This window comes from Marmota flaviventris, chromosome 16 (assembly GCF_047511675.1).
Source record: "Marmota flaviventris isolate mMarFla1 chromosome 16, mMarFla1.hap1, whole genome shotgun sequence".
NCBI classification, from domain to species: domain Eukaryota; kingdom Metazoa; phylum Chordata; class Mammalia; order Rodentia; family Sciuridae; genus Marmota; species Marmota flaviventris.
This window is the reverse complement of record NC_092513.1, coordinates 3773628-3797531: the sequence shown is the minus strand read 5'-3', so window position 1 is coordinate 3797531 and position 23904 is coordinate 3773628. Positions and strand designations below refer to the sequence as shown.

The window sequence follows — 23904 nt, the reverse complement described above, 5'->3', positions numbered from 1 at the left end:
GATTGTATGACAAGATACTTGATCCTTCATTTTCTAAGTAAATTAGTATACTTACAAAGCCATCACAACAACCTGAAAATGAGAGGTAACAAGTTGAATTATGGAGAAACATAAAATTAATTTATGATGTATGTGAAATTTGTCAGAAAGAACCTCTGTTTGGAAGAATATTACTACATATTAATTTTTTCTGGGGGATAGGGACATGAGGATTTCTTTAGATTGTCACTGTCCAGTAGGAGTGTAATATAAACTGCACATGTATAATTTTGTTTCCTGGTGGCCATATTAAGAAAAAAGTAAAGGAACAGGTAAAATTTTATTTCTGTAGTTAACCAAACATATACAAATTATTATTTCCACATGAAGTCATTATGACATAACCTACAGTATTTTATTATTTGGGATTAAAAATTTTGAAATTGGCCCACGCAATAATGCACATATCTATATTCCCAGCAGTTCCACTGGCTGAGGCAGGAGGATTTCGAGTTCAAAGCCAGCCTCAGCAACTTATCAAGGCCCTAGAAGCTTAGTGAGACCCTACCTCAAACAAATATATAGAAAAAAGGGCTGGGGATGTAGCTTAGTGGTTAAGCGCCCTGGGTTCAATCCCCAGTACCAAAAAGGAAAAAATAAATAAATAAAAGTGGAAATTTGATATATATTTGATGTGTCTGGCATTTCTCAATTCAGAGGGTAAATTATCACCTGCAATATATTATCTGTATTCAGATTTGATAAAAATACTTCAAAGAGTAGATTCATAGCCAGGCCACGTGGCACATGGCTATAATCCCAGAGGCTCCTGAGGCTGAGACAGGAAAATCTTGTGTTCAAAGCCAGCCTCAGCAAAAGCAAGGCACTGAGCAACTCAGTGAGACACTGACTCTAAATAAAATACACAATGGGGCTGGGGATGTGACCCAGTGTTTGAGTGCCCCTGAGTTGTCCCTGGTACCTGCCCTCCCCAAATAAAAATAGATTTATACTCCCAAGTTATTCCAGTGCATTTTGAACACTTTTCAATGCTGATAGTGTAATATTTTTTTAAATTTAAATTTACATTAATTAAAATTCAATAACTATGTTTCAGGTGCTCACTGTCAGTGTTACTAGTAAAGTGAAAGTCTGGGGAACCTGGGTGATTCCTTGTACGTGTGAGGGGGAGTGTGGGTAGGAAGGAAGGCTGTCCAGTGAACAGAGCCTCTGGTCCCCTCTGGCCTTGCAGCTTCGCTCTTTGTGTGTTTGTTCTGGCTGTTTCTTCCTAGGTTGGCAGGTTTAAGTTTAAAAGTAGTGTCCATTTATAGCTTGATTTTATTTATTTTTATACATATTTAATGCTAAGAATTTAATAAATTTTACATTCTATATTCAGAGCATGTCTACATCTTATTCTTTTCCATGGTTTAACCTCCCTGAGATTTTTATAATTGCCTTAATGTAACATAGTTTGTTAAATCATTCTTGATATGGTTCTTCTATACAGATGATTTAGATTCCTACTGGTAAAAGATATACTTTAACTATATACTATATTCTTTGCTTATATTCTATACTCTGGTTTCTCTTCAGATCGTATAAATCTTTAGCCTTTTGCTTATATTCTAGTATAGAAACAAAAGTTCTAACTTTCTCACTCTGAAAGTGAGAGTAAATGTTCAAGTATCTTAAATGCATGGAATCCATTGAATGATATTATTAAACATTTTATGGAAATAAGTTTTTTTATATTATCAATACCAGTTGTTATTATTCATGTACAACATTTCTTGTTATGTTACAGGAGAAAAACCTTTCAAATGTGATGAGTGTAACTTTGCCTCCACAACCCAGTCCCATTTGACTCGGCATAAGCGTGTGCACACTGGAGAGAAACCCTACAGGTGCCCCTGGTGTGACTACAGGTAATGAGGCCACATGGGTTTCTGTGACAATTGGATCCTGTTGAATAAATCAATAAAAGATCAACATGAATTAGCACACTTTAAAGCATAAGGCATATTAGGTTAGGAGTTTATTATAGTACCTAATTTTAGTGACTTTTCAAATATAGACTTTTTTTTTAAGATCAGTTTTAGGTTCATAGTAAAAGTGAAATGTTGGTACAGAGATTTTCCAAATATCTTCTTCCCTTACACATGAGAGAATTCCTCATTATCTATATCCCCAACAACATGATCTGCTTTTTACAGTTGATGAACCTCCACAGACACATTCTCATCACCCAAAGCTAATAGATTTTAGTCAGGTTCACTGAGGGTATTATGCATCCTATGGGTGTGGACAAATTTATAATGACATGTATCCACCATTATGGTGTCATTTAGGTTGTAGTGACTGTTCAAAATATAAAGTTCTTTTACATTTTTGTAATCTTAATACTTAGTTTTCAGACAATCCTTTGTTACACCCAGGTTTCTGGTTTTCTTGCTCATTCCTTTATTTGATATGTGTATGGCATCTCATCTGCTGTGAGAAAAGCATTCACTGAGAATGGAAGATGATATAAAAAGTGTTTTCTGCCTTTAAGGACATTACAACGTAATTGGTGACTTCGTTTTCAAAAGTAATTATAATACATATTCAAATAGTAAAAGAGAGAGCAGAAGAGAATATGGAGAAGGACCACATTGAGCCCAGATAAAATCCCTACAGAGCAGAGAGCATCTTGCCTATGGCAGGAAAGGTGACAAAATTTCAAGTACATGATGTATGTTCTCAGATGAGTAGTTGTTGGCACATGTAGCATTTTATGCTGGGGAAGGCATCTTGGAGTTTATGGATGCTCAGTCATTGCACTGGGTCTGGGGCAGCTGAGTTGTATCAGCCAGAGCACAGAAGTACTCAGTGACAGCAGTAATGCTCTATGATGAGGCACACATAGAGAGGCCTGGTGGAAGGTACACTGGGGCATGGAGCTTGCAGCCATGCCATGCTGCTCATGGAGCCCAAAGGTGAGCTGAGACACCATGCAGTTGGCAGGCAGTTAAAGGACACCGTCTTCAGCCTTGGACCGAAGACCTCACTGTCACTGCCAGGCATGTCAATAAGAAGACATCGGGGGTGTGTCTTCAAATGCAGCCACTTCTGTTGAATATTAAAATGTATATGTTGAACATCAAGCCTTCTTTAAAAAGTAGGTTTTTGTATTCTTGTGAATGTAGCCTGTGCATTCAGCAAATATATTGCCATAATCTCTATCATCAGCCATATTATTGCATTAAGTTTTATGTGAAAGGTCATAGAATAGTACAGAGATATTACAGATATATTTCATTCTTTAATTATTTATTCATTCAACATTTTATGGATTCTGGTTTTGTGTAACACTAGATTGGTATTTCTTATAAATTTGGGAAAATGGCGATCTAATTAGAGGTTCTAGGGTACTGACAACAGAAATTCTAAGGTGCTGATAGTGTGCTCTATAATAAAAATAAACATGACTTTTTTTTTTATTACAGAGAGCATTCTGCAGTTGCCTTCCGTGTAAAAGAAAAAAAGCAATAAGAAAATTATAAAAATTTCCCTTAATTATCACTTACTCTTAAGATTATGTGCTTTTAGTCTGTACTCTATGTATAAGATTTTTTGTTGTTGTCTTGGGGGGAATTTTTGCTTTCTTGCAGTATAAATTCTTATACTTAATATTATCACTATTTTTCTGTGCCAGGAAGCAGTCTTCTATAGAACTATGGTTTTATTTTATTTTATTTTATTTTTTAAATTTTACTTGTGGATGGACACAATATCTTTATTTTATTTATTTATTATTTATATGCAGTGCTAAGAATCCAACCCAGTGCCTCACTCATACTAGGCAAGCACTCTACCCCTGAGCTACAACCACAGCCCCTAGAACTATGGTTTTAAGACTTCTTTTAAAGTAGCCAAAATCACTCCTTCAAACATGATTATAAAGAAAACCACACATACAAAATAAACAAGTGGTATTTACCATTTTTTAAAATATTTATTTATTTATGTATCTTTAGTTCTTAGGTGGATACAATAGTTTGTTTTTATGTCTTGCCGAGGATCGAACCCAGTGCTTCATGCATGCTAGGCGAGCACTCTACCGCTGAGCCACCACCCCAGGGGTACTGTAACACTGAGCTACATCCCCATCCTTTATTTATTTATTTATTTTATTTTTAGACAGGGTCTGGCTAAGTTGCTGAGGCTGGCCTAGAACTTGTACTTCTTTCTCAGTCTCTTGAGTCACTGGGATTATAGGCTGGCGCCACTAAACCCAGTGCAGTCAAACTCTTTAACCTCCTGGGCTACCACATTTTCATTTGTAAAATATGGATTGTTAGCTGACCAGCCTTCTGGGATCCTTGTGCATATCAAGCCAGACACACGTTGAAGTTACCTCACCAGTGCCTAGCACTTGGTTAAGTGGTAAATATTCGCCTGTGTTTTTGCTGTCCTCTCTGGTGCATGTTTTAGCCTGGTTACAGGTTTCTTCACCTTTCAGTGAGTTAATTTGGAGTTTTGATGTACTGAAAGTATTTAGCATGCTTAAATATTATTTATAATACAGTCGAAATAGGTTTTTACAGTTTTTTAATTAATTTAAAATTTATTAAATCTAAAATCAGTTCTTGGATAATTGCTGAAATACTTTAAGGCTTCAGAATGTCTAATTTGAAAAAGCATTCTTATGTAATATAATTGTTATGCCTGTGTGGTCCCAAGTTACACATACTGCAATCAATGTATTAAGTTTTGGGACATGAACACCATTTTCAGGTATTTATTTTCAAAATGCTCATACCTTGCATATCCATGACTTTTTTAGGATACATTTCTAAAATTTATGATTAAGACTTTTTATAGTACTGCTACAAAGATTATGATTTTTTAAAATAAGATCTTGGTGTTTATGTGCAAAATTCGTTTACAAGTATTTCAGCTTTCCATGGTTTGAAAGAACACTGTACTTTTTTCTAAGTTCTAGGTCATAGTATTGTGCCCTATGCAGTTTGTCCCAAACAGAGAGCAGCACTTGCATATAGTAATGCATTTGAGCTGGTTGGACTGCAGTTATGTTATACCTCTGTCAGACGTTGAGTTAAACAGGAGATGATGTTCTCTAAGCATTTCGTTGCCGTCCTGCGAATTAATACTTAGAACACTTGATAAAGTGATAACTACCAGATCTCCTTTTGAAATACTTATGTCCTTATTAAGAAGGTGATTTCTATTTTTATAACTTTTGAATAATTTTGTTATTGCTGGAAGTAGTTTGAGCCCTTTCTATTTAATAATTTTTATAATTTTGTGTATATGTAACTAAGTTTGCTTTTACTAAGGAACAAAAGACAAGTTAGTTCTTTAAGAGCATGCGAGTATAAGAATTCTTTTGAAGTTAGGGACTGCGAACACAATATAGAAATTAGAAGAGATACCTTTGTTTTCTTGTTGTTAAGAACAAGATTTTAAAGTAAGCATGTAGTAAGTGCATAGAATAAAAAGGTTCCACGCCTGCCTCCTTTAACCAAGGAAATGTGTCATTTTGCTGTCATTTTGAGTATTAGTGTCATAGATTATCACACATTTCCTGAAAAGATAGGGTCATATTTACCTTATCCGTATCTTCCAAAATATTTAAATAATTTTTCCCATTTAGATTTTTACTTCATATAGGTAGATAAAAACTGTTCCCATGAGTATTCCTGTCTTTGTCATTATTGACCCTTATTTGCAGGTAAGTTGCCATCACTAGAAACTGAATCATTAATATTTAAATTTTATTTGAAAATGTATTTCTCCTTTTATAAGTTGAACATTAGTAGAGAAATACTAGTTGTTATCCATGAAAAATGTGAATATAGATTTGTTTACAAAAGAATTTTATAATTGGTCTTTTGAACCTGGGGCTATTTTTCAAGTTTGCATTATTAATTTAGGCAATGACATCTTATTCTATTCAGATGTAAACATGTACTCTTTTCCTTAGCTTTTGCTGTCTAAAATATCCAAAAATCTAATCCATTACAAATCAGTATATTCCATCATTACTCTACAACTCTTTCACAATTAATTATAATTTCAAAGCATAAATTGAGTCATAGAAGACTTTCCTACCATATATATGTAGCAAATTCTTTAGGTTTGTTTCTACCGTACAATGGAAACATTCTAACCCTTTCTACATTTTATTTCCTTTTATGTGTTGTCGCCTCTATATTAATGAGAGAACAAAACAGAACAATACAGAACCTTTTGTATTTTATAGAAAGCATCCTAAGAATACGAAGTCTGCCATCCCTGTAGAATTTATTAACATCAAACTGCTGGTTTTTCACTCATTGATTTATATATGAAAGTTCACCCAAACAAATTAAGGATTTGTTTTATTAAAATGGCCACAATTGGGCTTTTTTTCTCCCCTTTTTATGTGAAGCATCTTCTCATTGGTTTCTTTTTTTGTTTTGTTGTGTCCTTTAGGATTTATGGAGGAATTATAATGCATGTATTTTAAACAACAAACCACTAAGCCATGCAGAGTAATGCAAAATACTTCTTACAGAATTAAAAATATTAAGACCAATTCTATAAAGCACTTAAAATGCCATTTTTTATATTATAGAAAGCTGAAGTTTCAAGCCAATCTCTGCAAGTTCTTACTGTTTTGTTTACTGTGTCCCTTGTTATTGAACTTGAGATAGCCTCAGTGTTCTGTAAGTATAGTTTTGGCTATATTTTTCCTCAATTTTGTAACTGTCTTTATTCTTCTAACCTTACATGAGCTTTATTTTTTAAAATATTTTTTACTGTTACTTTTTTCACTTTTTTATTGCTTTTAAATCCACTGGTGGTGAGTACATAATTGTACATAAAATGTACACTTCTCACCTCAGATTAAAGGTCCACCCCGTTGTTTGCTAAATTTGTAGGAAATCTACTTTTGAGGGTTTTTTTTCCCCCCCTTTCTTGCTGGTTCACTTAACTCTCAGCCAGTGTTTTCCATGGAAATCATTAACTCATTAATTTTGTTTATGTTTTTTTTTTTTTTTTTAAATCTCAGGAGGATTTTTCTCTTTTTCATGAGGTGGAGGCTGAAGATGTCTCTCTCTCTCTCTCTCTCTCTCTCTCTCTCTCTCTCTCTCAATTAGGAACATGCTTCCTTTTGCCATGTACCTCAACAGCCCTTTTATTCATTTGAATACTTTGTTTAGTAGTTCTAACAATCAGATTTGTCAAGTTCTTACACATGTGACTATAGTAGAGAGAATTTGCTGTTTGTTGCCACTATTTGAAATCATGTATGCCCTAGAAATTTTTGTGAAGATATGCTTTTAACTTAATGGAAATCTTTCTTTGCATTTCCTGGGATCATTTTTAGGGAAGTTTTAAGGTTGAGTGACCAAAAAATTATATTAATGATGTTACTTCTGAAAGTTTGTTTTAATTTCTTCTTTCTGTTATAAAAATATCTGCAGGTCATAGGTAATATGCATTTTTATACAACGTTTTTTTAATCAGCATTTTGTGTTTTATAGTTCTTGTCTTCCATTTGTTTCAGCAGCAGCGTCCTGAGTTAGGGAGACTGCACAGGGATGATTTTCTCCTTTGGATAATTTCTTCTGAGAGGTCCAATTTTTCTTTGGCTTCCTTTGCAGGTACATAGGTTGTAGCAGGAGAAGCAACAGATAAAACAAATTTGGATTTGCTCATAATAGTGATAGTGAGAAAAAAACCACATTTTTGTCCTTATACTAGTACATAATATATACAAGAAAAAGAAGCCAACTTACACATACTGAAACAAACAGCACACTATGTCTTTTTCCACAGAACCATTCATCTAGGTAATTTTGAATTTCTCAAAGAATAAAGATACTACGTAATAATCAAAATGAAAATATCTAGTACTGATATTAGACATGATTTATATTTAAAGCCAGTTATTGCCATGGTCTAGTTAGATCAGAATAGACTTTAAGTCAAAACTACTTTTGTTATTTAAAGTTCCAGTCAATATCATTTCATTATTTCATATATGTCAGGTCTCTATAGTCTGTTGTCACTGCTAATCTACTCAGTGGAATAAAAATAAATAAATGAGCCAGGCTCACAGATAATTCTGAAGACCTAAAAATCCGGTTATTTTCCAAGCTTTTCATAGGGTGATGGTGAGTCTAAAAGCTTTCTTCAAATTCTGATGCATCTTCTCTAGAAAACATACGTATTCATTGGATTATGTCTGGTCTTGCCAGTAAGAAGATTGCCCCTTCCTGTTGGCCTCCTACACACAGTTCAGCCAGCCACAGGTAGATGTCAGTATCGTGGTTGGTTGTGAAACTGTGTGTGTTGATTGCCAAGCATAAGCAGTGCTTAAAAAGCTTCTCCTAGCCTGTGTCAAGGTGATACTCTGTGAAGTCTAGTGCCCTTCACATGGAGTAGCCGTATCTGGTGAGTGCAGATGGAACTTTTTGCAGAATTCCCTTAAAAAATGAATTTATTGTCCCCAGAATTGCATCATCCTTTCAGGTTTTTCTGTAATGAAATGCTCTTTTTTTCCCTGCTGTATTTGTACTTTGCAGCAAGTTGAATTCTTCCTTCATAAAAATTTCATATTTTTTTCTTTCATTAATGAATGTTATCTCAGTATTTTGTTTTATATGTTTTTTTTGTATTTTCTATTATGTTGTTTTCTAATATTAGTTTCAGATGTCTTCTTTCATTCATACTTTGCTTCCTTGTGCTATAACACATGAGCACATAAACCTTCAAACCTTTTTCATTTCATTCAGCCTGTGTAAAGATATAATAAAGTATGTGCGGGCCTGAAGTTAACACTCATAATTTTAATCTCTGTAAAAAGCTGAAGTAAAAAAATAATATAGACTTGAGAACAAATAGATTCCATAGCATTAAAAATTACAAATTGGTTAGATGCCTTTAAAACAAAAAGAATCTGAGGTACCTTTTTGTGTATCAGTACAAGTAAGTTGTTTTGTTTGTTAATGTAGCTAAAACAGCAGATTAATTAGAAGAGCCATTTTGAACACAAAGTGACCATACATTCCCTCTGCTATATCTTAAAGTAGAATCTAGATAAACATGTTTATTTAACTTGCTGTTGCTGAATCCCAAATCCAGTCATTATAAAAGGACCAAAGCTATCTTTGGGGATGGTCTTTCTACAAGGAATTACTCTGGACAGTCCCTTGGGTGGTAGTTAGATATATCTGTATATATTGTGGCAGGAAGAAAGGCCTTAGAGATGAAAAAAAAATAGAAAATATTTTTGGGGCAATAGTCTCTTGCATAATAAGTTATTCCTCAGACACTAGAGCTATTATCACACAACAAAACACTTCCCTATGTAACTATCTATAGCCTCTGGCAGTTAGAAGCTCAAAGAATGGAGCTTATTAGACAAACAGTGTAATCACTTGGAGTAGCTGACAGCCATCAGTAGAACACTGAGCATTGCCACAGTGGTAGTTGGGTTCAACCTCACATGTGCATTTGAGAAAAGAACATAACAAGACAGAAGAGCTTTGAAGTGTATAAAAGTTTGTCCAACTTTCATTAATCAGTAACAATGCAAGGATACTAGTTATTTCATTTTACTTTCAGCTCCTTGGTTTTAGCATATTCTGATACATTGCCTCTCAGGGGACTGACAAAAATAATGGAAGAAAGAAAGAAAAACTTGCAACACTTGAAAGATGATAGTTCTTAGACGTAGTTGTGTTTTGAGGCAGAGAAAGGTGAAGTGGCTTTGTGCATCCGCACACTTTCTGACACGTTGCACTCCCCGTGGGAGTGAGGTGTCTCCTTCCCCAGGGTCACACGTGTCTGCATATTTTGGGTCCTCCTTAACCGATTCTGTAAAGACAGGATCTTCTGTGAATCTTACATCTTCATCTCCTTGATTAAGGGACTGTAACACAAACCCTTTGCTGGCCTTCACCTTCTTCTACTGTGTTCCTTTCTGTTTACTCTATTAAGAAGCTCTGAAAAAAGAACTACTGAACATTTTTTTGGTTTTTGATTAAACAATCATATCATTATTTACTACAGAGGTACAAGTGAGCTATAATTCAAATAAACTAGAACCCATTATTCTGTAGCATAATACGTAACCTGATACTTTTTTACAGGGAATTTTAACTTTAATTCATTAACCTTAATTGTTTTGCCTTGTCTCCTGTTATATATATAAAACCCTGTTCCACCTTTTATCCTTCCTTATGAGGCTTTGTGGAGATGCCTGTCTGTGTGTTTGTATTATGTTGATTAACTTTACTTGGTGCTTTCCTCCTCAACATGTTTTGTTCCTTCATCTTGAATTGCAACTTTAACACATAAGAAATGTGATAAAACAAATAAAAATTTACCATTGAGAGAAAATGGGGTAAATGCTGAGGGTACTTAAATAAGATGATTTATCTCTTGGATTGAATTGTTTGAGATCAAAAGTGCTGGACATTTAAACTTCAAAAATTTGTTTTGATCCAGAAACCTCAAGTAACTTTAATGTTAGTTAAAAGTAAGATTTCTTCCATTCTCTGCACTCCTAAGTTACATCTTTTCTTCAAATTAAATTTATCTTCTCCTTTTAGCATGCCTGGATTGCAGGGTATATGAGATTATCTGATAAAAGTAGGAAGGAAGTATATGTCAGCTTTTTACCCCTGTTCATCCTGGAGAGCTTGAGTTTGACTCCACGGGCAGTGGGTGGCCAGGTGGAAAATGCAGAGCCGGAAAATGGTGTGCTCATACCTTACTTTGCCAAATTACTGGCAGGATGCAAAGATGAGCCCAAGAGACACAGAAGGGGACAGGACATCATTTAAAACAATTGTCACAAAGGTACAGGCAGAAAATAAGGCAGATTCAGATGACCAGGTTGGAAGACAGATGAAGGGACATGCTAACCAACGGAATGAATGTGGAAGGACCATATCACCCTTTAGGTGCATAGCCCAGTGCTGCTGGGTGAGTGATAGCACCTTTCAGTGAGGCACTGACTCCTTGAGAAGGCTGCCCTTCAGGAAAATGACTACTTATGTGATCCAGGATGTGTCACCTTGAAACATTGGAATATCCAAATGGAGACACTTCAAGAGTGTACAAGTCCGCAGGAATCTATGTGGAATTTGAAACCAACAATGAGATTGACATTTCCCTCAGAAAGTGTAGAAAATGAAGAAGGCAGAGAGGAACATAGCCAGTGCCTGAGAGGTTGAGAAGCCAGCTCATAGAACCAAAGGGGCCTCCAGGGAAGAGGGGGGTCTGTGACCAGTGAGGAGTGCCAGCTGTGCCAGGGTGGAGGCAGTGGGAACAGGCAGCCACAGCTCCAAGAGTCTAAGGTACTTTGGGGAAGACCAGTTTTAATAAACTGGTGAGAACAGATGCCAACCCCTCAGACAGAGGTGAAGAAATGTACATTGCCCAAGGAACAAAGGGAAGGTGAGACGAGGCTACTGGGAGAAGAGGTGGATGACCACACTTGAATTTGCTTTCATTTGTTTGCTTATGGCTGATTTTAGTGCAGCAGCTATAGCAGTATTTCCACATTTTGGGTTACTGCACAGCACCAAATTTGAGTCATGTGTTCAAAGTTAGGAACCCAGAAAATAGAGGTGTTATGATATTATTACACCCACCCCAGCACATACACACCTGGACCCTGGGATATCATTTACATTGTGTGTTGAATTTCTACACATGGCTATCTTGCTTTGGCTGTTTTTCATTAGTTTAAAATTTTGCTTGCTGCTAGCTAACAATTCAGTGTGATCATTTTCTGAACACTCCTGTTAAATATAGTCTTAAAATGTGACATCTGTTCTGCACTTTGTCCTAAAAAATGTTTACAAATGTCTCTGGGATTTTCTGCCAAAAGTAAATCCAAAGGACTCTCTTATGGTATCTTAAGGCAATTGAAGACACCCAGTCATTTACTGTGATGGCACCCAACTCCTGCCCATTCTGGTCGTAGTTATTCACCTTTCATTTGTTTGGCTTTTTCCAGATTTGTGAACATGGTGTATCACTCTTGCCAATCATGAGCTTAATTCTCTTTGCTATGTGCTGCTTGGTAAACTCCTGAAGACTGTGTTAGATTTGTGCCCAGCTTCTTCAGATTGCCATATTTCTAGAAGTAGTTACTCAGCTAGAGTGTATCCTGCCACCACAAATGTAATAATAAGGATCATGTAGGTGTTGGAGTGAGTGTGTGTATAATATGAAAAGAAAAAGCAAATATATCACTCCTTCGGGTAAGATAGGGTACATGATTTGTTTTCATGACTTAGGTTGTATTATAACTGCTGAGTGTTGGTGTCAGTTGCATTAAGCCACTAAAAAGTGGAAATAAGTCATATATATTGCCCCACAGGTTGATGTATGCTAGTTTTGCATTCACTAACATTTTGTGTGCGCTTCATTGATTCTGTTAGAGTTTTTGCTGCTTTGTCTTATTTTAAATTGTGGTTAGCACACAATTGCAATGACTGTGTCTCAGGTTTTGGTTTTAGCTTGTTTTTCAGCCTTAGGAATAAAAGCCTTTTTCCCTTTGCAAATTTACGTAGTTCTGTTTTATACATTTCATCTAGAATTTTTGGCACCATTTATGTAACTACAAATAAGGGTATAGAAATAATCACTGCAGTGTTCCTGAAGTAGGTTGGTTCCAGTGTTGGCAGCAGGACTTCCTTAGGAAAGGTGAGGAAGCAGCTTCCCCCACCAGGGAGCCAGCTTTTCTGTGGAGGAGAGACCTGAGCAGATGAGAGGGTGGTGTGAGTAAGTGCATCATTCCGACTAGACCCTCTCAGACACCAGCAACCGGGTGCCTGTGCCTGAGGCATGTATGGACGGTGTCAGCACACACATGTGTATGTTCTAATTACATGTTCCTTCCCATTAATGATTTCTGCATGGCCTTTGAAAAATGATGTTGAATGTAATGATGATACAGTCCAGATCTTACTTCTTGAGTTACACGTGTACACATGTTTTTAACTACATATGCACAAACATATTTTATTACTTTCCTTTAATCTCTTTTTAACAGAACAATCTTTTAAAACACTATCTCTGATGTAAAAGAGACTCAAAACAAGGTTTCAGTTTTATTTTTAAGGTTTTTTTTTTTTTTTTAGTTTAAAAATGGAATATATGTTTTCTTTAGCTGTAAAAGCACAATCAAGGCAACATGATAAGTGAGTCAGTGTTGTAAAAGTAAAACTAATTTTGCCTTCACTCACATGAGCTATAGAAGGAGGAAGCTTTATTGTCCCTGGGAAGGTGATAAGGCAGAGTAATTGTATATTATACTGTCCTGGAGCATCTGCCTGAAGACTGTTGGAGCAATTCATCTATCACAGACCCTGCAGCGTGTTTTGTCTTTCTGCTTTAACCCATCCCCACTGCTGGCCTGCACGGAGGTTTTGATAGGGACTGCGCCTGGGCCGGGGCTCACATTAATCAGGCCCCTTGTTCAACACTCTGGCTGACATAATTACAACCTGCGCACAGCAGTTATTCAAGTCGAGTCCTTGTCACTCGTGGTGCGAAACTACACAGCTCAGATCCCGGAGGAGATTGCCTTATCACACAGAACAAGGGCTCGCAGGAGTCGAAGAGAATAGAAATGGGAAAATGTCTTCCGGGAGTACTATATATTCCTTTAAAATAAGACATTTGAGAGACATACAAGGGACAAAAGGAAGTATTGTGTGTAGGTACTGAAATGAAACACTTATTATTTTTAAATGGATTACATGAAACATTTTTGTAAAAATGGACATAGATTATTAGATAAATTCAGTGGTCCTCATCATCAGTGACTGTTACTTTTTTCCTTCAAAGGTGATCCTATAACTTTAGAATTAAAAAAGCTTCTTATACTCTTGGTAGAACTCAGTAATATAATTAAGTATGCATTCTAAGTTTAGCGTTGGGCAAATGTAAGTCACAGAGCTCTGTAACTTTCTGTTTTGTGTATGCCGTCTTCTTGCTCTAATGCTCCATTGGTGGATTACCTGCTGCTTCGTCTACTATCCCAGGTGTGAAGGATGGGTCTTTTCTCAGGAATTTAAGTAGTATTTAAATTTTTATGGCAGCCCCTGCCCTTCCTCTAACAGCCAGTGTGAGTCATGTGTGTGTGATGATTTACATGATCATGTCATCAGGCTTCCCACTGAAGTATGTTCCTATGCATGAATGCCAAAGTCGTTGTTTTAGATCTAGACTCTTTCTTTCTTTCTTCCTTTCTTCCTTCCTTTCTTTCTTTCTTCCTTCCTTCCTTTTCTTCTTTTGTTTTCTTTATTTTTAAGCTTTATATTATCCCAAGTAAAATCAAGTTTTGGCCTAGCCCATCAAAATAATGTGAAACCACATACTCAAATTCAGTAAACACTATTTATAACCCCTTAAATTTGAAATGTGAAAGACTTTCAACTAGAAAAGTTAAAGTAAATGATCATTCATTCATTCATACTCATACATTTATATTAAATTACTTGATCTGGAAAATTCCTCTTTTTTTTCCCTAGGTGATTTATTTCAAGCCATAGTTGTAAAAGTTCATGTTTTTTTTTTTTTTTTAATGAATTTGTCTCTTTATACCATTTTGCCGTACCTAACCTCTCTTAGTAATGTGATTTCAGTGATTGTTTGGGTGTACGATGATGATTAGGCTACATTTTCTTATATTATTTTTTGTTAAGATCATTTTCCCTTCCATCTGTCTTTCCTAAGTTGCTAAGCATAGCCAGTTAGCAGAAATGGAGTAAACCTATCCTGTGAGGAAATAAATATATAAACATCAAAAGTTAGGGCTCTATATTTATTTCAAAGAGCATCAAGAAAATAATTGTTGAAAAGACTTTTTACCAGCAGTTATCGCCATCTAGGCAGCTTCGTGGAAGGGAGAAGGAGCATGCAGGACTGATTGGGCATTCTGATTTTCACAGATTTCAAGTTTCAAGCAAGTGTGTTAGCTCAACCTGGGACAAATGTCTTTGCAGTTAGGTCAGTTTGGCGAATGCTGTGTATGTCCTATCTCTTTCTGCCTTTTCAGACTCAAGATGAGCACATGTAATTCTGTTTCACTGAAATGTGGCAAACTTTTGCCAAAACCCTGTCTCCTTAAAAGATAGGGAGCCACTACTGTCTGCTCCATGCTTTTTCCTGAGTGATTTTGCAATAGTAGTTTCTCATCAGCACACGTTGCAAAGCATCTAGTAATTGCTTAAACTCACTAAGTTTTGTTTTATTTATATGAGCATCTAGCTTTTTGACTTGAAGTCAAATAAAAGTCAAGGCTACTTTTTGCTCACAGCACTTGCTTTTTGTTCTCCTTTGTGCTGGCATGTATCCGTATATTAGAGTGTGTGAATGAAATGTATTTTTCCCTTTGGGTTTAACATGAAAGAATCTGGGAGATTTGCACTTGCTTGCAGCCCCTTTCCCCTCCACGTGACTTAGGGAGCAGTCCAGCTCAGACCTCATGTTTAAATCTCTGCACGTAAGGGACACTGTTCGGGAATTTAAATTCTAAAGAAATAATTTGGGGTTCTAATACAAACAGTTCAATGCCACTTCCTATCGTTTCCTCCTTGCTGTTCCCATTGTTCCTCAGTAGAGTGGAAGGTGGAAGGAGGTTGTTAGATTTAAAGTAGTCTTCTTCCTCTTGGCTACAGGTGCCATGATCAGAGATTTGAACAGAGCAGTAATGTAAGTGGAAATGAATGTAGGAAGTACAAGTGGTAACAAAAGATGGAAATTGAAGGAGGAAGAAAATAACTGTGTAAAAAATCCTATAGGGTAAGCATGTGAGAGGCAGTGACACTTTTGTACATAAGTGTGCGTTAAGTCGATATCATGTGGAATCACTGGGAGTTAGCATTGCGGGTAGTGTAGAAGGCATGGTAATCCGAGGCCCGCTGAGTTGTGGTCAGCTGCAGGAGTCTTATATGTAGACAGGAAATTTTTTTCAAAATTTATTTTTTAGTTATAGGTGGACCCAATGTCTTCATTTTACTTTATGTGGTGCTTAGGATCAAACCCAGAGCCTCAAGCATGCCAGTTGAGCGCTCTACCTCTGAACCACAACTCCAGCCCCTTAAACTACTTTTGCAATTTTTCAGAAGTTGTCTTTCTTTTTTTATTTTTTTAGCATTTTTTGATGTTTATAACTCATTTGTCCAATCAACTTATATTCTGAGCTCGTAACCACAGTGATTTCTCTCTCTCTCTCTTTCTTTCTTTCTTTCTGTCTGTCTTTCTTTCTCTCTTTCTTTCTTCCTCTCTCTCTCTCTCTCTCTCTCTCTCTTTCTTTCTTATTTTTCAATGTAGTGGGCATAAAATAAATGTTGAATGAATTCATTTTGAAAACAAAGCAAATACATAGGAAAATACACTTTTTTGTAAGCACAGACTTTTTGTCAAAAATTAATTTGCATTAGTCTGAAATTATTTTAATTTGCATTCCTTTGATTTCTAGAGACATTGATCATCATAATGCTTACATAAACATTTGCATATCTCCATTTATGGATTGCTTGTTTATATTCTTTATCCAATGTGTGAAGTTTTTATTTTACTGACTTTCCTAACATGTTTTCATATATGTTGCATGGTTTTCTCCCATTTGTTGCTATCTTAATTTCATTGATGATACATTTAATATGAAGCAGTTTCTATTTCTGTGAGTTATATTTTTCTACATATTTTGGTAGCTTTTGAGTTTTCTTTAGGAATATTCTAATCAAGAAAACAAATGTTTTCTAACTATTATTTTTATAATTTTGTTTCCCTATGTTAAACTTTTAAAATCAAAATGGTATTTACTTTTGTAATGTGTAGGACTGCCTTTTGTAGTAGCCTAGCAGTGGACTCACCATGTGTTATGACCCTCCAACTCCTAATGGAAATCACGTCTTTACCCCTACATATCTGACCTTTCGTGCTGTTCTGTTCTGGTCATGTACATGACTCAGCGCTGCAGATGACTAGGTTCATTTGCTGAACATTGTCAACAATATGTTCCTTTTTAGATAGCGGAATCTGAAGTTCTGTATTCTTGTAGATTTTAGCCAACTTTAAATGTAAGCAGCACAACATTCAATAGTCTAAAATTATCATATTCTTTACTTATGGGTCCATAGAGAGAATATAAGTGGTAAAAGAATATATACCATAGGCCGTCTCACATAATTGTGGAATAAGCCTGAGCTTACATATAGGCTCACAGTCTTCCAGCCTGCAGTTATTGGAGCTTAATGTGAAAATCTTCTAGCCTTTCATAGTCTTTTAATTTTTTGCCTAGGAAATGTGTAATAGTGCTGATTTTAAAATATTAAATTCTTCATTTTAATTTATGTAAATATTTTCTTTTAATTGTTTCTTATCCTTTTGGATTCATATTACAAAGATACTGCAGAACTTCCTTTTTACTGAGTTTTATATATAGACTTATTATATAGTTTTATAAACTTGTTTCATTCAATACCTCAGTTTAACTATAAGTAATTCTTTTCATAGATGTGAATTCACAGAGTATTGAACAGGCAGAAAAGGAAGTTACATATCTGCCCAATTAATATGAACAGTCCACTCTGTCGTGTGAGCTGTGTACAGTGTAATAGCAGGGTAATCTGTGTTTATTCAAATAAGTTGGAACTTGCTTTTTGTGTATGGAAAGAAAATTGCTTATAATGAAGACATTTGAACTGAACTTTTCTGCATTTAATGGAAAGACTGGTAGTAGTAGTAATTTAAAAAAAAAAAAAAAAAAAAGAAAGAAAAGCCATTTCCACCGTATTATTCAAACACATTTAATACCATTGACCTTCATCCTCGTGACAGCTATACCAGGTACAGGTACTATTCCCCTAGAGAACAGCAACAACAAAGCAATGTGATAAACAAAAGCATATTTCTTTAGGTAGAACTCTCAGAATTTTTCATATTTCAATTCACACTGTGAGTTTCTAGGAGGAAAATCCAATGTGCAGTGTTTCCCTAACCTTCCTGAATATGCATCTCCCCACTTTTGTATTTATACTTTTTCTTAACATCATCAGAAATAGAATTCACTGGAGAAGGATTTTACAGGACTTTGTGCAGATCTTATATATTCTTTTCAGTACATTTTGCTATATCTTTATATTATTGGTTGATACTAACTTTCTGATTTCACCCTTCATTATACTTTGCGTACAGCATATATCTGAATTAAAGGCAGTTTTGCCCCTTAAATGATGTTTCAGGAAGAGGAATATAACCTATATACTAATGCTGGATTTTACTCTAAATAAGCTCTAGAAATAGTAGAATGCATTGTAGAATAACTGGTCATTATGAGGAGTTTATATGTACTCCTAGACTAGAGGAAAAGACAGCTGTCCTCCGTAATGTGATTGGGCGTGTGTGGCTGCAGATTGAATTTCCAGTGGCAGCATCATTTTTGGATGTAAAATAGCTGAATTTCAAACTGAGTTAATGGTAATGTTCTAGAAAACTTTTAGAAGATTCCAACAGTAGCCCTCATGTATATAAGGAGTTTGAATCATCATTTGGTAAATGTAAGTTGGAAAACCAGTATTTCCAAAGTAGTGTATTATTTTAAAATAATAGTTGAATTTGAATACATATATTCAAATTAACAATCTTGAATATTATATAGATATTTGCCTCCTTACATTTCATAGATCCAAGCTGACTCTCCCAGTACTCCAACCCATCCCATATTTTTCTCTTTAGATAATTTAGGTTAATTTTATATTGTGAATCATATTTAGGTTTCTACTGTTCTTAAGTGCATGTGACCTACATTTATTTACATATCTTTTAGTTACTTTTACATATATTATGTATGCATGTGTCTATATATGTGTGTAGGGGGGTGGTTTTTGGTACCAGGGATTGAACCTAGTGGCTCTTAATCATTGAGCCACATCTCTAGCCTTTTATATTTTTTATTTTGAGTCATGGTCTCACCAAATTGCTGAGGCCGGCTTTGAACTTGGGATCCTCCTGCTTCAGCCTTGGGAGCTGTTGGGATTACATGCATACACCACCATTCCAGCTGCTTTTATAATTTATTGAGCAGTTATGTCATATCTATCTGGAATTTAATGTGAAGCTTTTCAGTATATCAAAGAAGAATTTAGCCACTACTGTAGTGCCATGCATTGACTGTCATATTTAACCCCCTGAAATTTGTTGCCACTCTTTCTTTATTCCACCTCTTAATTTAATAATCATAGTGTTATGGGTGTATTAATTTTCAAAACTGCAATGGTGCATTATGAAAAAAACACCTTTTTGGTTTGCTTTTGGCTGTATGCTTAGTCACATACATTTCTTAGATTTTTTTTTTAGTGCTGGAATTGAACCCAGGGGCACTCTACCACTGAGCTACACCCCTGGTCTATTTTATATTTTATTTTGAGACAGGGTCATGCTAAGTTATCCAGGCTAACCTTCAACTTGAGATCCTCCTGCCTCAACTTCCTTAGTCATTGGAATTACAGGCATGTGCCATCAACCAGGCTGTTTAGCAAACTCTCTCATATCCATGATTTTTTTTAACCTGTCTCATAAAATTCATGAGTTTTGTGTTTTTTTTAACTAGATTTGTCTTATAAAATTCGTGAGTTTTGTGTTGTTTTTAGAACTAGCTTTTTCTATGTATTATAGAAAGGTGTTGAATGCACACACCCCAAAACAATTAGCCTTTTTACTGATTCTATTTTTACTTCTTTCAGGCACAATTTCAGTAAAACTCCTACTGTTGTATTTATGAATCTTAAATCATGTCGGAGCAGTACATGCTACACACATACATGCATTCTGAGATATTGAGATATCACTAGATGCTATCAAGGAAGTCCCCACCATCACCACAAAAAAAAAAAAAAAAAAAAAAAAAAAACCACCCAGGAGAGAGATGGGGATTCTCTCCTTTTGAGAAAGCATGGAAAAGGTAGAGAGCAATGATAACATGGAAAGGAGAATGAATAGAATGGAAATGATGGGTCACTTGGGAGGAGAAAGCTCTTGGGGCAGAGGCTGATTCTAGGACTCATATGATAACCTGCGAGACTCTACCTACTATGCCAAGACAGTTGTTAAATTTACCAAAAAAAAAAAAAAAAAGAGGGAGAGCGGGAGAGAGCAAGGAAAAAAGAAAAGAAGGGAATTGGGGCTAGTGGGAATTAATATTTGCTCAGGATATCTGTGTGCCGGGAGTCACCTAGGAACTCATCATGTGCTATCTGTGACATTTTATCTCTCTGCCTTTTGGTTTCCTTATTATTAATAAGATGATCTCATAAATATGTATTAACAAATATATCAGTTACCTGATTGTGCCATAGTGATGTTGGGTTATTATTGACCCCCTCTCTCAAAATCTTGTGTTAAGTACAGATTTTTGCCATAGCAGCCAATAACCACAGTCCTATAAGTTCCTTCCTAATAGCTTCAGTTGGGCAGTTGTGATCTGGAAGGAAAAAGAGCAATGTGGATGATGAACTGGACCAGACATGACCCCCTGTAGCCCAGTAATGATGTTAATTGACAGACGAGCAAAAGAGAATAGAAGGTCCAGAATTAGCTTGAAGTTATTAAAAACATGCATAAGATGGGAATTCAAATCATTGGGGTAAATTGGATTTTAATAAATGGTGTTAAGAGAACTGGGTAACAGTCTGGACCCACACTTAATATACTGTAGTTCAATTTCAAAACCTTGTAGTATTTAACCTGACACAATGCACCTGTGTACAGCTACTAGAACAAAATGTGGGACAATTCCTTCTTAGCCTCCAAGGAAGGAAATCATGAAATATGAACAAAATAAAAAAAAAAAAACCTCTTCTTTTCACAAAATACCATTGGCAAAGTCCAAACAAAACATGAAACAAAGGAAAAAATACTTGCAACTTCTATCATAGGCAAAGAGCTGATCTCCTTAATCCATAAGAGAATGACTAGTAATGCTGTAGAAAACACAGCAAAAACATATATGAACACATAAAGAAAGTGTAGAATTCTCAATATTTGAGAAGATACTTCATTATAAGATAAACGCAGATTGAAACTTAAAAATCAAAACTCAAATGAATTATTTTTTACTACATTGACAAAATTTAAATGTTTCATAACATTCTTCATTGGCGAAAATTGTGCAGAAATAGGCTGTCTAGAATATAAGTAGTGCAGGTGTCAGTTGTTGCAGTTCCCCAGGAGGGCAATTTGGCAGAATTTATCAAAGTTGCAAAAGTATGTGCTCATTGACATTTGAAACCATTCCATTTGGCTTCATGAGATCTTCTTGGCATCCTAAGGCCTGGAAAGTGTTCCACAAAATTATTCGTTGCAAACTTGTGTATGCCAGTAAATGATTAGAAACTACTTCAGTGCCCATCAGTGGAGGATCAGTGACATGAGATCTGTTTGTATCCACACTGAAATACATGCACTGTTAAAAAGAGAGCAAACAAGGCTGTGGTGGGAGAGCAAGTGAAATGGGGAGGGAATCTGGATGCCCTTCTCTTAAGGAGGGGCGGATCCCCATGCTCTGTTGATAGATTTGAAAAGCCAGGTGCTGGCCTTTATTGTGCCCACAAAGTATTATAAGAGGAATGAGGAAAAAAGAATCCACATTATACTTGTGGCTTGAAAATGTAGTTTTTAATGCTCTAAAAAGGTTGATGAGAAGTTGTGAATTGTACTTATCAGATGTGTGGGTATGTGGTCTGCAGGAGAATGAGGACAGTAGTAACAGGGATTTCTTCCCTATCCCTTATTTTACTCTCAGATGTTTAAAATATACCAATACATGTTAGTTCAACAGCTTCAGTGGTATTGGTTTTTGATATCCAAGCAAAAGCTAAAAGAATGAATAGCCAAAGTAAAAACAAGAAAAGGAAAAAAAATAATTAGTAAAGCTTCCTTTTCAGGTTCAGTAACAATTTTAGGCCTTTTATGTTGAGGGGCGTGAGTGTGTAGTACTGACTAATCATTTTAGAGAGTTCTGGAAGTATTATTGTGTTTTGTTTTTTTTTGTTTCCATATACATCACCTTAGAACATAATTTTTGAAAAAAAAATAATTCATTTGTCATGTCATATTCTAAGAAGCCCTCAAATTCATAGTTTCCATCCTGGATCCTTTTGGTAATTGATCACCCTCTGCTTTCAATATTGATGTACGAGTTGTCTCTAGGTGTCCAACAGGTCATATTCCAAAATTTAATTTGAAATTTGCTCTTAACTTGGGATGCTGTTTCTGTAAAAGTAGGGTATGCAGGTTCTTCTGGACCTAGCGAGTCCTGCAAGAATCCCTTAACCAGGGAGGGAAGCTGAAGCCTCTGCTGAGGAATCCCTCTTTCCCCGCTGTCTGTGCTTACCAGTCAGAGGGGTAAGAGCATCTTTGGCCTGCTGGGTGTCCCTCAGCTGCTTTTTTCTCAGCTGGAGGTCATCCTGGGCCTATAATAGTAGAGTGGAATCCAGAAAGGGAAGGGGCAGAGCTCAAAATTTTGACAAGCTGTTCCAGTCAATGAACTCTCTGTGTTGATACCTGCCTTCTCCTTTGTGCCAGCCCAAGCTGTGGGAGCTGCCTGCCTTTCCCCTCACTGTTTCACACTAGCCTTTAGGACTGGGCGTGGGGCAGAGGTAATGTAGAGGCCATGAATAGCTTTCTGCATTCCTATGTGAAATTTTTGTGTTTATAGAATACATTTAGTATTTTGATAGTTTGAAACTATTAACCTTAGATTATAGTTAAGGAAAGGGAGTCTTGGAGAGTTGAAGCAATCGCTGCAGATGACAGATCCCTTGCATGGCAGGGCTGAAATTCACATGTTGTAATGGACCCCAGTCCATCTGACTGTATATCTCAAGAGTGTTTCTCTGTGCCACAGCAGTCTGCTGGGGGGTGGTGGTGGAGGCTGGGGTCCTTCCGTGGGTTAGAAAGTAGGATTAGAGGCCATTCCAAATCCCCAGGGCAATGCCTGGGCCTTTCCTGCTTCACTTTTTCCTTCATTCAGAGAACTGTGCTCCAGGAGCTCTCTTCCCAGTTCCTTTCAGACAGCCAGTGTCATCAGCTTTTCCTAGCATTCCTCTACTTAAAGCATGCATAGAACCATTGGTGTGTTCTGAAATATTTTACTTCTCATAAATTAGCTTAACAGAAATATATCATACTTCCCCCACAGGGAAACATCAGGTTACGTGTAGCTGGAGACAGACAGGACTATGCCCCTTGGCTTGTAATAGGAGCTCTGGGTGGCAGAGGAAGGAGGTTTACGGGAGAGGGGTGTCTCCCTTCTGCACAGTGCTGGGCCCAGAAGTATCATCCAGGTCAGGAACAGAGAGCATCCTATCTATGCCCCTCCATACTCCAAGGCACCCACTCCATGCCGCTCAGGAGGGAAGGATTCGCAGGACATGCACTACACGTGTGCATGCACGTGGTGCATGTGGCATGGTACTGGTCGGGCTGCAAATAGCACTAGTTGCAGAAAGGGAGCACCTGTTTTCTGATAATTACTGTTGACTGCACATTGGGAAAAACTGAAATTCAAATGTCAGAACTCAATAATTGCTATCGCTCCCTGTGTGGAGATTGATGGAACTTGAGCCTCTTCTCTATGCCAGGACCTTTGCCATCTGAACATGTGGCCCCTAGGTACCAGCAGCAGGACCAAGGGTGACGTCAACACGGGAAGCACAGGAGTTCTTTGTTCTAATTTGAAATAGTGCACATGTCTTTCAGTTAACCTGCTGAAATGGCAAAATTCTTGTGGGTTTCAGTATACTCCCTGAGCTGTGCAACCATTGCCAGAAGCAATTTTAGATTTCTATTGTCCTAAAAAGAGACCCCATACATATTAGTAGTTATCTCCATTTCCCCCAA

The 23904-nt window shown here is 36.4% G+C and overlaps 1 protein-coding gene across 3 annotated transcripts in view; it reads left to right on the top strand.

Moving 5' to 3' along the window:
- The window catches only part of Znf407 (zinc finger protein 407), a 430768-nt gene that overhangs the window by 272580 nt on the left and 134284 nt on the right, over nt 1-23904 (top strand). For all 3 annotated transcript variants that reach the window (XM_071602635.1, XM_027935301.2, XM_071602634.1), the window contains one exon: nt 1787-1907. In XM_071602635.1, coding sequence (XP_071458736.1) covers nt 1787-1907 — 121 coding nt within the window. The remainder of the gene's footprint in view (nt 1-1786; nt 1908-23904) is intronic.